The 13,896-nt window shown below is 32.1% G+C and overlaps 2 protein-coding genes across 2 annotated transcripts; one reads left to right on the top strand and one right to left on the bottom strand.

The window, feature by feature from the left end:
* The first annotated feature begins 3,892 nt into the window (after nucleotides 1–3,892).
* Nucleotides 3,893–5,255, top strand: LOC114178162 (Sterile alpha motif (SAM) domain-containing protein). The gene has a single exon (XM_028063909.2). It carries the CDS (start codon nucleotides 4,110–4,112, stop codon nucleotides 5,034–5,036), a length of 927 nt encoding a protein of 308 aa, XP_027919710.1. The 5' UTR covers nucleotides 3,893–4,109; the 3' UTR covers nucleotides 5,037–5,255.
* A 2,282-nt stretch (nucleotides 5,256–7,537) lies between these two features.
* LOC114178161 (putative serine/threonine-protein kinase At1g54610) lies at nucleotides 7,538–11,638 on the bottom strand. Its single transcript, XM_028063908.2, has 7 exons — nucleotides 11,202–11,638; nucleotides 10,738–11,022; nucleotides 9,811–10,128; nucleotides 8,838–9,065; nucleotides 8,664–8,764; nucleotides 8,466–8,586; nucleotides 7,538–8,032 (listed from the first exon to the last, which is right to left on the bottom strand). Exons 1-7 carry the CDS (start codon nucleotides 11,484–11,486, stop codon nucleotides 7,712–7,714), a joined length of 1,659 nt encoding a protein of 552 aa, XP_027919709.2. The 5' UTR covers nucleotides 11,487–11,638; the 3' UTR covers nucleotides 7,538–7,711.
* Between the last annotated feature and the right edge of the window lie 2,258 nt (nucleotides 11,639–13,896).

Below are 13,896 nucleotides of genomic sequence, written 5' to 3'. Positions count from 1 at the left end.
GCTTTTAAAAAAACATAACCAAATTAAATTCCATATGCATTGTTACCAATAGAAAGGTTTATTTGTTTAAAAAAATAAGGTTTAATCGGTCTTGGTGCTCCTATTTATTTTGTAAGATTATAGATCTTCTATTTTTTATTTATTTTTAATTAAGTTCTTATTTATTAAAAAATATTCAATTTGATGATTTATGTTAGATTGTCGTTAGTATGTACATGTTATGTGTCATTTCATAATATTTTAATTAGTTTTTTAATTATATTAATTTAAAAATAATAATAATTATCACGTATCATATCATAGTTGTATCCATTTTTGTGTTATGTGTTATAGTGAGTGTCATGTGTCGACATTATTATCAGATGATAATGTTTTGTATTCAATTTAGTTAGTATCTGTAATTGAAATTTTGACTCAATTGAATCATAATTTTATTTTTAATTTAAATTAAATAAATATCTATTTTAAAAATGTAAATGTAAAATGACACTTGTAATTTTTAAATTTTAATATTTTTAATATGATAAGTGTCACTTTAAATTTACCTATTTAATATTTAAAACAAAAATTAAGTTTAAAATAGAAATATTTTAGGTGGAATGATGTGATCTTATAAATTATAAAAATTTATTTGAACATGTTTATATAAGTTATAAGTAAGACTTACAAATTTTACAATTTTGTAAAAAATAATTACCTACAAAGGAATTACATTCCAATTAAGATTCTTAGAAAAAATAGCAGAAAAAAGTTTTTTCTTACAAATTTTCTTAATAAATTTGCAAGAAAAATCTCATCTAATATGAGAACTTTTAATAGTGAGATTCGACTAGAAACATCTAGATTAAATTAGTTTAAAACAATGGTTAAATGTATTATAAAGTTGGTTAAATTATCATATAACCTTCAACATCAGTTAAAATTGAGTAACAATGTTTATAATCCTTTAAATTCCATACTTCTTCAATGTCTTATTGGTTATTGAGAAATTTTGTACAGAGACTTTATTAACCCGTGCATACAAAACACATGGGTTAAATTAATTTTAAAAAGTGGTTAAATAGGTTATGAGTTAGTTAGATGATCATATAATCTTGGACAATTACTTGGATTACAATAACTATGTTTATAAAGATTTCAATTCCATATTTCCTAAATGGTAACCAATGATTGAGAGTTTTTGAAATAAGACTTTGAACCTCGATAACAATGTCTATTAATATTTCAATTACATACTTATTGAATTTTTATCGGTCATTGAAAGTTTTTGGAGTAAGACTTTATTAGTCTATGCATAGATTTTGTCATAAACACATGGGTTAAATTAGTTAAAAAAAATAGTTAAATATGTTATAAAGTTGGTTAAATTATCATATAACCTTGGATATCCATTTCGAATTAAATAATAATGTTTGTAATTCCTTGAATTCCATACTTCTTTAGTGGTAACAAGTTTATGAGAGTTTTTGGGGCAAAACTTTGAACAACCACTTGAACTTTAATAAAAATGTTTTCAAACCTTTAAAGTCCAAATTTCTTGAATGTTTATTCGTCATTTAGAGATTTTGGAACATGACTTTATGAGTCCATACATACATTCAACCCGAAACACCTAGGTTAAATTAGTTAAAAGAAAAGTGGTTAAATACATTATGGAGTTGGTTAAATGATAATATAATCTAGACAACCACTTGGACTTGAATAACAATGTTCATAAAGCTTTGAATTATATACTTCTTGAATAGTAAGTAGCCATTGAGAATTTTTGGATCAAGACATTATTAATCCATACACATGTTGTGCTAGAAACATGTGGGTAAAATTAGATAAAAATAAAAGTGGCTAAATAAGTTATAAAGTTGGTTAAATGGTCATATAACATTAAAAGTTTTGGAAACAACACTTTATTAATACAAGGATATGCTTGGGTAGAAAATATGTTCAATAAAAAGTAGGTAAAGAAGTAGTTTAATACATATCAAACTTGGTTAAAGGAATATTAACCCTTCCACATGCTTTGAGATCAATTATAATTTTTATTTATAAAAGTGACTATTTTAGTAACTAATAAGTTTTTATTTTGTAAATTGATATATAAATTGGTCACTATAGTGATTAACAATTTTTGATATCTAAAATCGATTGTCAATGAGACATTTTATTGTAACAAATTCTTGGGTTCATAAACTTTAAGTATGTTTTTGGATGTTTAATATTCATCTATGAGTATCGGGTCAGACCCCGAATGACTGGGACGATAGAAGAATATTATTATTTGGTGTTCTTACAAAGTCAAGTATCACCCTTTAGTTCCTTAGTTCTTTCTATTCTTCTCGATCCTTTTAGAATCTTCAGTGTTGTCGATCTTCTTCAGTATTGTCGATCTTCTCGGAGTGTACTTACACAAGGTACTTTGAGAATCAAATCAGTTATCAATATTAGTAATATTGTAATAAATGTTGGTCAAAAGATCTTAACTACTTTACTTAAAATCTTTATTTTTAGGGCTCCTAGTGAAGTTTTATCTTTTTGCAAACTTAATTATGGTCCAATCACCCAGTAATCTTTATTATGGAGGCAAATTGAAATTATTACTTTAATCATGATGTTTTATTGACTCGTCGACTTCAATCATTGATTCTTATTGATACACTTGGATAAATGAGCACCCAAGTATATATGAATATTGTAATGTGTTTGGTTCCAACAACTCGTAATTCTTGATACTGATTACTTATAAGTAATTAGTCATACAATGCTAGGAAAACAAAACTATAAATTATATGATATATTTTTATTATATATTTTATATAACTATAATTTGTAATTAACATATGTATATGTAGGGAATGATAGTTTATGATTAATGCTAATATTTTCATTTTTGTTTTTCAAAATTAAAATAAGCAATCTCATCTTTTAAGTAAATAATTTTTTTTTTTAAATTCCAAGTGTTTACACAGTGGAGTGATGAAGATAATGTTTTCCCCTCTCTCTTATGTTTTTTCTTTTGTAACTAGAACTTATTTTTAAACTTTGATGCATATTATACGATGAACCTGCCTGTTTATCCGAACAAGGTTAATAATTTATGGCCAAATATACATATGACTATTACTCAACATATATCTTATAAATTTTTCATAGTTTTTCGGGAAAAACTAAAGAAGAGTTTTAAACTTTAAAAATTCTTTGAGACTTATTATATACATTACATGCGCACTCAATGAATATCTTTTACCATTTATTTTACTAATTTTTATCAACGATTTTGTGCAATTATTTTATACCATAAGTATTTATGACATATTATTGTAAGTTTAGGATAATATTTTCTCTACTACTTATTAATTTCTTACAATGGAGTTGTTATTATTGTGTTAATATTTTTATTTCATATTTGTTTAACAAGTATAATAATAATTGACTAGAATTTTTATTACACTAATTTAAAAAAAAAAGTAGTTGTTCCGAAAGAAATTGATTTTTACACAGACATATATATTGAAAAAAATTTATACGTATCAAAATCCTTTATACAATCATTAATATTAATATAATTTTTTATTATCATAATGTTTCTAGAAATTTCTTCCTAAAATAAAGTAACAGATTCATTTAGAGTTGTCATCTCCCACTCAATGAAAAACAATATAAATTAAAAATCAATTTAACTTCATTCTATCTTAATCATTTTCATAAAATTAAAAACATTCAATTACCCTAGAGAATAAATATACTTGTCATACTATTTCGTTACAAGATTATTCTAATTTTAGAAGTTGAATATCATTTTATTAAATATTAAACAAAAGATAATTTTGATATAGGTTAAAAAAATGATTTAAAACAAGTTATTTCCTGATTTAAATAAGGAATAAATGGAAGTACCCCTAAGTGGTGTGGTCGAAAACGTGGTGGTTCTGTCGAAAATATGGTATGCATCATTAGCATCTTTTAGTTAAGACTACTGCAAATCAAACATATCCTTTCATTCGAAAAAGGGTTACAATTAGCACCTTCTTCAACTCTGTTATTCTGGTTCGCTCTTATTTCCCAATTCAAACCCTATCCCTAATTCTGCATTTCCACACACTTTTCTTATCGGAATGGCCGAGATTCAGCCGCCGGAGGGTCAAATAAACGGTGCCGGAGGAACCCTAATTCTTCACTCCTTGGAGCCCGCCATCGGATCCAAACGACAGCGCCGCCCAAGCGTCCGATTGGGCGACATCGGTGGCGACCAGCCCTATGATTCCACGCGCCGCAACACAAAGCCTTGGAAACTCGCCTTCGATAACCATCATCACCACCACCACCGCAACAAGGACAAGGACCCAGGTAAACCTTCCAAGACTCGTCCTTTAACGAACCTGAGTGAGTTTAACGAAACCCTAGAAGTCTCGAACGAGCGCGAAGCCGGGAACGTGGACTCTGTTGCAATTGGCAGCTGGAAGGTGAAGGAGTCCAAGAAGAGGGGCTCTGTGGCTACCAAAAGGGTCAGATCGAATTGGGTTTCGCGAATCGAGGACGGTGGCGGGGATAATGGCGGCGGAGAAGGGGAGGGAGAGAAGTATAATAACGGGGACGAAGATGGCGAGGACGATGATGGGTATCGGGAATTTGAGGTTGAGAATTCGGAGAGCCCTATGAAGGAGCAAAGCCCTATTCATAGCATGGAGAATTTGGCAGTTGATGGGCATAGGAGGGTTTTTAAGAGTAGGGAAAGGGAGCAACAACATGATGGGGTTGAGCTATCTGCACCTTCTGATAATGATGTTAGGGATTGGAAGTGCGGGGATAGGAATAATGAGAATGGTGGTGGAAGGGTTAGGGGTGGTGAAGATGGTGTTAGGGTTTGGCTTAATGGACTGGGGTTAGGCAGATATGCTCCCGTGTTTGAAGTGCATGAGGTGGATGATGAGGTTTTGCCCATGCTGACTCTAGAGGATCTCAAAGATATGGGGATTAGTGCTGTTGGGTCCAGGAGAAAAATGTACACGGCCATTCAGAAGCTCGGTAAGGGCTTCTCCTGAGCTGAACTTGTTTTTGGTGCTGCCCTGCCTGCCGGATGTAGATTCTCAGCCGTAGTGAATTCAGATACTTGTGTCTGAACTGAACTGAGTTTTAGTATGTTCTTCCATGACGCTTTTTTTTAGGGTTGGAAATGTTAGGACCTCACTTGTTTGAGAAACAAACATCCTTCTTGAAATCCAGTGCAAGTATATATAACTCTGCGAATTTTGTTGGAGCTATTCATTGAATTTTTTTTTTCTTTTTTTATCTGAAGCATTCTAGATTTTTAGTTGTTGTATTTCATTGATGACTTGGATCGGTGACGTGAAGGGACAACATATGTCGTATAATGCAATTGGAAAGTTTTTTCCGTGAAAGAAAAGGGGCATGCTTTTTAATTTTCTCATTCTGTCCATGGGAATGCCAACTATGCCATCATATCTACAAATACGCGTTCTAAAATGTTGTGTGGGTAATGTAATCTGTTTTTTAGGAGTTACAATGCTTAGAGAATCAATAACTTTCAGGTACTATTCTCCAGGTAAATTAATTACATCATTTTAGCACATGTATTTTGTAGGTGTGATCGCAGGTACGTTCTTATTTGATTATCGTGGTCTTTATTCATATTCATTTATTCAGAATTTCGTTGTTGCTTGCAGTTAGTTCTATTGAAAACATCTGTTTTACTTATGTTCAACGTCTAGTAACAGGATGCATTCAAGCTTGCAATGGTGTAAATTCTGTTTGTGCTGGCTACATCTGTTTCTCTTGCACAATGGTTTTGTATATTTTAATCAAGATGTTAATTAGCTGAGCTGGTGCTTAGTTACCCCCTTATTGTTGTTGCATCTAAAACTTATTGTCTTGAGTGGATGTGCTATAGTTATGAGAACACTTGCAATTATATATTTTTACATAGCAGGAGTGATTTTGGTGGTGGCCCGTAATGGTGTTTGGTAGAAATGATATAAAGTATTTAATGCTTCAACTGAATTCTGTCTTGTTTATCCAGTGACAAATTTGGTTGCGTAGTGGATCATGAGTGACTTACTATTTTTTTATGCTCCCTGAAATATGCGTGCATTTCTACTGTGTTTTCTGGTATATCAATCTCTGGATTAACATATTTTAAAATCATTTTATCATGATGGATCAATTTTATAAAAGCTGAATGAAGTAGGAGAAGAAAGCCCTATTGAGAGGATGAATGCTTTCGAATGAACTAGCATGTATGCTTTGTACTTGATTATATTAAGAATAAATTAAGCATAGCCTAGACTGAACATACCTTAAGGTACTTATGCGAAAATGTGTGGGATCCTGCTGATGGGACCTGAGTATTTTGATTGTTTGTCTTGCAAGGATTTAACTGATTTATAGAGGTAACAATTGGGACGTTGAAGAATATGCTTAAGATTGCATTAATGCAGTGAAAACGCATATGAAGAGCAGGTAAATTACGCGGTAATCATGGTGATACTCCTAGTAATAGTGAGAGTATTATATTTTGTTGAGTATACTATCATTGCTGTTGAAACCACTGCATGATACGTTCTTTCCATTGTTCACATCAGTGTTTAAAAGCCATCAAATCAAAAGTTTTTAAATCATTAGATTACAAAACTTGGTAATCAAGTTGGAGACAAGAATCAAAAGTACTGCCCAAGTTGAGGAGTGCAATTCAATTTACATGATCATGACATTCCAAATTCTAACGACAAGACTAAACCAGATTTATTGTCTGGTAATCTATCTGGCTGAAGTAGGCTTGATTAACATCATCAAAATGAACTTATCAATACTCAATTAACTTCAAAAGAAAAGCTTAGTTGAAGGTCTTTCACGTGCTCGTATTACCTTATCCGATAAATTTCATGGGGGGTTGTCGTATTGTTTGTTTGCCTTGGTTTTCATAGGTATCCTTCTTTGGTGATATTAATGTTTGAACCATTGCATAATAAACCCCGTTGTAACCTTAGTTGATCACGTTGTGAGAAAATGGTTTTTCTACTAGTGTTAAATCCCATTGTAGCTACTGTCGTTCAAAATCATAATTGAAAAATCATTATTGCAAATGGGTATCTCCTTTCATTATTGTTCCAACTTTAACTGTACTTTGTCTAGTCTCTACTTTCATTGATATTGGATTTTATTTGTCTTATCTGTACATGTTTACTCGAACTTCTTATTCAATTAAAAAAAATCTTACATTCTAATATATAAACATAACTCATTAGTTTAAACACATTTCAATTATATTTAATGGTTTGAAATAAATTTTAACAACCTATAAATGATGCAGGTCATCAATCTTGAGATTCATTAGACATCAAATGAACTCGAGATTCATTCTATTTTAAATTTAATCAGTTGATGTAGAATAACAAAAATAAATGTTGAATATACAACGAATCAGATATATTACACCCATCATCACATATTTGACTTTTTCATACCTTTTTTTTTTCTCTCCTGGTTCCAGATCCAATATAGTGTGGGAAAGAAAGAACAACACGAATATACAAATCTAATGAAGATCTATCATTATACATCATACAACAAAGACTTGTCAATTGAAATACATAACAAAGGGATGAACATGGGAAACAAAAAATAAATAAAAATCACAATATACAGGGGCAAAAAATCATTCCTTTCCTCATTCTAGGATGTCAAAATCCAAAGAAATAGATTAATTGCTTCTAAATAATGAATCAAAAGAATGACCAATTGTTGATAGCTTGAATGAACGAAAAATTTTCCAAGGTGAAGTCATCTGGGTGTGTGCAGTATTAGTTCTCCTCACTTTGTCTATGGCAGGATCATGAGTTTTAACAGATCCAGCAGATTTTGAATGAAACATGGTAGAGGCTGTGGAAGTTTCGGTGGCTCCAAATGAAACAGCTCCTTTGTTTGATGCATCAAGTGGATATCCAACAGCTCCATCCTGGTGAGGAGGTGGGAATTTCTCACTCTTACTTTTTGCATTTGCATGGGTCACAACTCTCCACCTCTGAAAAGACACTTGTAAATTGTAATTTTGCTCAAGGAAGCAAATAAGACAAAGCTGAAGTGAAAAGCTTGGGTAAACATGAGATGAACCATCAGATCAAACAATACTCATCATCAGAGATCAACATTGAAGTGACAATACATCACAAAAAAGTGTCTTTTTTAAAGCCAAGCCGCCTAATATCAGAGAATCCAAAGCAAAAAAACGGTGCTAAATGATGTAGGGATCTATCTGGTTCGGTGAGATTTATGGTTATGGTTTAGAGAATTTTTTATCATGCATATTGGTGCAAGTATATACATTAAAAATGTGTGTATGAACTAGGGTGTGTAATTGGAACAGAAAATTAAACTTAGCAACAGCATAACTAAAGTGATTCTTAAGTAAATGTGGAGAGAAGACAAATCTAACTGAAACATGTAATCTGGCATACATCTAAGTTCGTTTGGATCTCCGCATTGGCTTCTGGGGCCGGAATGGCCAAACTACGCTCGCGTACTCTAACCCTTTTGGCACCATCAACTGCATTAGTTTTTCCACTAACAGCTTTCTGCCTGAGAATGGTAAAAAGCACAAGTTTTAATTAATAGCACCAAGACAAAAACATTCCAAAAGCAATATATAATAGAACCTTCTTGCTTCTTCATCTCTCAGTTTTATATCCAATTCTTTGGTAGGAGGATACTTTGGCAAACTAGATGGTTCACAAGTATATGGCTCAGTGGTAAAGAACTGCAGATAGAAAATAGTTGTGAATTAATAAATTACATCTCAAATACAATACTGATCCACAGCAATCACTCACCTCACTATTTAGAGCAGATGAGGCTGTGCCACGATCATTGGGATCAATTGCAAGAAGAGTTTCAATCAGGGGTAATGAGGAAGAAGGGAAATCCTTGAATGTTTCTAAGATGTTTCTTTTATAAGGTTGCTGCGGCTTAAAGAGTGTAGCATTTGGCAATCTATATTTCTTCCAATATTCCTCGGATGGAGAGCCACATAACTTAAATATCTTGTGCAGCTGCTCAACCTAGGTCCAAGCAATTAAGAAAATCAGCCACACGTCTTCCAGAAAATATGCATTGCAAGAAAGATATAAAAAGCAGGAATATTAAAACTTAAACTTGATACTGTATGAACTTCCTAACGCTTGCTAGAGGTGCAGTGTATTCAAATACTTAAACCAGTTTACAGTGTGTTTTCTGATTATAAATTAGAGCATTCTCATTTTCAGTTGTTTCTCTTTATTTTCAGACTATAATCTGGTTTCTACCTTTAGGCCTATAAACCATATCTGGTCAGCGGTTTATCAAGGTAAATGGGTGAGTGCATTGATCATAGTTTATGGTAAGAAATGGAAAGGCTAAATCAATCTTACGTGGTCGATGTGGGACTTCCAACCCATCTCTTCGGGTCAAGGCATACACATCTTGAGAATAGACTAGACATTAGGTGGAATAATATATCGAACAAACAACAACTTTTGTTAGAATAGCTCTAACTCATGGTTCTGATACTATGTTAAGAAGTGAATTTTAAACCTAACTCAAGCTTATAAAATTGACTTGTAAGATGAGGTTTACACCCACTTTTACACTTTAAATTGACTTTATCTCTAGTCCACATGGGACTTCCAAAATTTGCACAATCTAACTTTAACTCTTTGGAGAAAGTCATTTGTTTCTTTTTCTTATTATTCTCACCTAGGAATGTTTGATTGATAAGTTTATCTAAAGAGTTCATAGTTACTCAGCAACAACACAAAGAAACAATACCTCTGTTCGGCCAGGCATGATTGGCTTTCCAGCAAGAAGTTCTGCTAAAATGCAGCCAGCACTCCAAAGGTCGACACCAATGCCATAGGATGTAGCCCCCAGAAGAAGCTCGGGGGGACGGTACCAAAGGGTCACAACTCTACTGGTCATAGGATGTTTTTGCTTAGGATCATAGAAAGTTGCCAATCCAAAATCTGCAATTTTAAGTATTCCTTCGTTGTCAATGAGCAGATTGGAACCCTTGATATCACGGTGCAAAACACCTCTGCTGTGGCAATGCTCAAGCCCAGATAGCAATTGCTTCATATAACATTTGATCTATCACATAAAACATACTGAGAAATAATCAGCCTATCAGTACAATTTTTCCTTACATTTTTAAATCTGAAAGATTAATCCTCCCTTCTATTCTTACTAATGCTTCAAAATGCACTACTGTTTCACGTAACTTCACCATGAAACCAAGCAAATAAAACTGTATCATTTAACATTCTTCTTGCAACAGTAAACATATTCCACCTTATTTTAAAAAATCTCCACAAAATTCCCATAGTTTAAAAAACAAAGCACTTCAATGCACTCTCAAAATTCTCCTTCCAAATACACATAAAAGTAAAGAAAGTTCTTTCCTTCAGCATGGTTGCATGGACAAAGCAAAACTTCCGAATCAAGTGCCGAACTCATTTGATGGAGTGATGTGACACGGGAAACTTCAGAGCAAGAATCATACAAAATCAAAAGTAATGAACACGCTCACGATACTGGATGTATGGGACCCAAAAACAGCTTTTATTGGAAGCTTAAGGAGCAAAAAAATCTCCAGGAAATAAAAGAACTTCGAGTTTTATAACAAAACAAACAAAATGACGATGAATTTATGAAAGATGGAAAAGAAAACTTTGGAAAATGAGCATAAAATAGTGGTACCTGTGGCTCAGAGAATTTGACACCCACACCAGCTGCAAGACCAGCAAGATCATGTTCCATGTACTCAAACACCAAGTAAAGACTGGATGATATTCTTGAAGTAACCAACCCTTCAAGCTTCACAACATTGGGGTGATCAAGCCTCCTCAAAACAAGAATCTCTCTTGCCATGAACTTCACACTCTCTGCCTCCAAATTGTCAAATCTAACCTTCTTCAAAGCCACTATTTTCCCAGTTACAAGGTCCCTTGCTTTGTACACATTGCTATAAGTCCCTTGCCCAATCTGAACCAAACAACACACACATCAACAACAAAACCTTTTTTCACTACTACGTTCATTTAAGAAAAGAAACTATCTAACAGAAGAACAAAAAGAACATAAACAGTCACTTAAGAAAAGTTTTTATCTTTTGTTTTGGGAAGTGGAATTAAGCTTCGAAGTTCAAACTTCAAAACACTTACCTTAGCAAGCTTCTCGAACGTGTTGGCACGGCGAGGAGTCCAGTCTCCAAGTGCGTCGCCGGCGACGACCATCAGCCACGGCGGCCACCCTTGGTGACTCGTCACGAATGAGTCAAGTCGACGTCTCCGGCGCTCCGGCGCCAGAATAACGCCGGAATGTTCGCCGACGTGCAGAGTCTCCTGCTTCTCCTGAATCTTAACGGCATTATTTCCGCCGCCGGCAGTCGAAGTTTTATGCCGGCGACTGTCGACAGTACCCGCCGGCTTCCGAAGGGCGCAACCCATCTGTCAGAGGTGGCAGGGTGTCGAAAACGCATGGAGGCGCCGTAAGCACTGAGGGAGGTGGTTGCCGACGAATGAATGAGAATTCTAAAGGTTTGTTTTTTTGTTTTGCTTAAGAACAAAAGATTTTTGAGGTAAGGAGTCTGAGGATGTCACAAATTGGCATTTTTACAGTCACTCGATTATAATTACTATACTATACACAGTATCTTGTACTCATAACTACCTAATTCAAACAAAACTTTCATTATCATGACATCATCATCATTTTAGCGTTGAAATTCCAAAGTCTCATCTATGTGGAAATTTTCATTGTAAATTATTAAAAACAACATCTATATATATAAATATTACACTCACTCTTATTTTAATATTAAAAAGTATACGTGGCAACTACAAAATATCCAAATTAGTGATATTTTAATCATATAAAACACAAATGTTAATTTAATAAAATGTATAAAAAGTACAACAATTCTGTTGTAAACTATATTTCAGTTTTAAATTATAAAATTTATAGACTAATTTGTTTTCTTCAGAGAGGGTAAATTAATTTTTATTTATCCCTAAAAGAGTTGAAAGAAAGGAGATAATAATGGGATTGCCACAAAGTCTGAAACAGAGAGATTGTGAAGGAAAAGGTCGAAAGCAAAACGACGCAGCATTGTGACATGGCATGATGAGGACGCAGATTTTGGGACGAAAAAGTCGAAGTTGGCATAAAGGCTAAGTGCTTTTGTTGGGTTCTGAACGTCAATTATTGATGTTTTCTGAGTTTTGATCTTAATTTTTTTCCTGAATTGGTTAATGTTTGCATGAAGTGGAGTCACGGCGGGGACAAGAACCCAGTTTATTAATTAAATTCTGGTCTTACATTAAATGCATAATTAAGTTATATCAACCTGAAATTAACTCACATACTTCCCACTCCACCTACCACCACTACCATAATATAATAATCTCATTCATGGTGTCTATGGTAAGTTTAGGAGGATAATTTAAAATATTTTATGATAAATATTTGTTTGAATGAAGAAAAAATAAATAAAAGATTTCAATTTTAAAACTTTATTGGAACAATTTAATTAATTAAAATTAAAAAAAATTTATTTCATTTGTATGGTTTTAAAGTTGCGGTATTATCATCTTAATCTCACTTTTTTGTAACTTACTAACTAAATTTTTAAGTTAAAGTTGATTATGTTATTTTTTATTTTTATTGGTATATGTCAATATTATAATTTATTTTATTAATATTAAAGGTGTATTTTCCAAACGTCAAACATCAATTATTTTTTTTACATTAATTAAGCTTGTTTTATTTTATGAATAGGGTTATTCTTTACCATGTTGATAAAAACATGTGTCAGAATTATATTTTGGACCAATGTTAAGCAAAGTTTTCTTGCTAGATAAAACTATTCTTTTTTATCAATACCAAGTAGGATTTTCATTAACGCTCAATACTTTTTATGATATATTAGATTTTTCAATTGATATGGATAAATGTTATTTTATCCATTGATTTTCTTTTTTATGATATATTAGATTTTTTAGTTGATATGGATAAATCTTATTTTATCCATTGGTAGATATATGAAAGTTATTTCTTAAATGACGATTGTCATCGTTTATTTACTAGTATTAGTGGGATTATTTTTGAGAAGATAGAAGTAACATGCCTAACTTTGTAGTGATTTCTTTTTATCGAAATTAATGTTATAAGGTTATAATTTATGTTAAGTATTAACCAGAATAACTTATCTAAATAAAATTAAACTATTTTATTTAAATAAAATATTTAAAAATTAAATCTTTTAAATAAAAACAGTCGAAATACAAGGTGAAGATTTGGGTCTAAAGTTATATTATGTAATAATTAGTTTTGTTTACATCACTTCATTAAAGTAATTTTTATAGAGCTTAAATTTACTTTTAATTCTATAGCTTTTAAAAACGTACAATTTTAATCTTTATACACCTTTAATCAATGACATAAGTTAATATAAGAAATCTATTTCACATAGACACAACAACAAGAAATAGTTTTCTTGTAACCTTATTTACAAATGATAAGTTTGATCTCTTTGCACCATTATTTATGAATTTAGTTTAAAATATATAAGCTCTTTCTGAACTAGTTTTTCTTACCTTGAAATCACAAAGTCATTTTATGTATACAAAAAATAAAACTAGATGCACTGAGTAATGAATTTTATTATAACTTATGGGGATAATAACATTGATCGGATTCAATGAAGGGGGTTCAATCAATTTATAGAAAAGAATAAGCAATTAGATCTACTGTTAGCAGAAGGGAAATATATATGGTATAGACCGAATGACACAGTTAAAAGTAGGATAGATAGATTCCTTATATTCTTGAAGTGGTTAGAATAGTGACAAAACTGTA

The sequence above is a fragment of the Vigna unguiculata genome, chromosome 3, assembly GCF_037176805.1.
Source record: "Vigna unguiculata cultivar grain cowpea cultivar isolate G323 ecotype 2 chromosome 3, ASM3717680v1, whole genome shotgun sequence".
NCBI classification, from domain to species: Eukaryota; Viridiplantae; Streptophyta; class Magnoliopsida; order Fabales; family Fabaceae; genus Vigna; species Vigna unguiculata.
The sequence above is the reverse complement of the archived record's forward strand: the minus strand, read 5'-3'. Positions and strand labels throughout refer to the sequence as shown.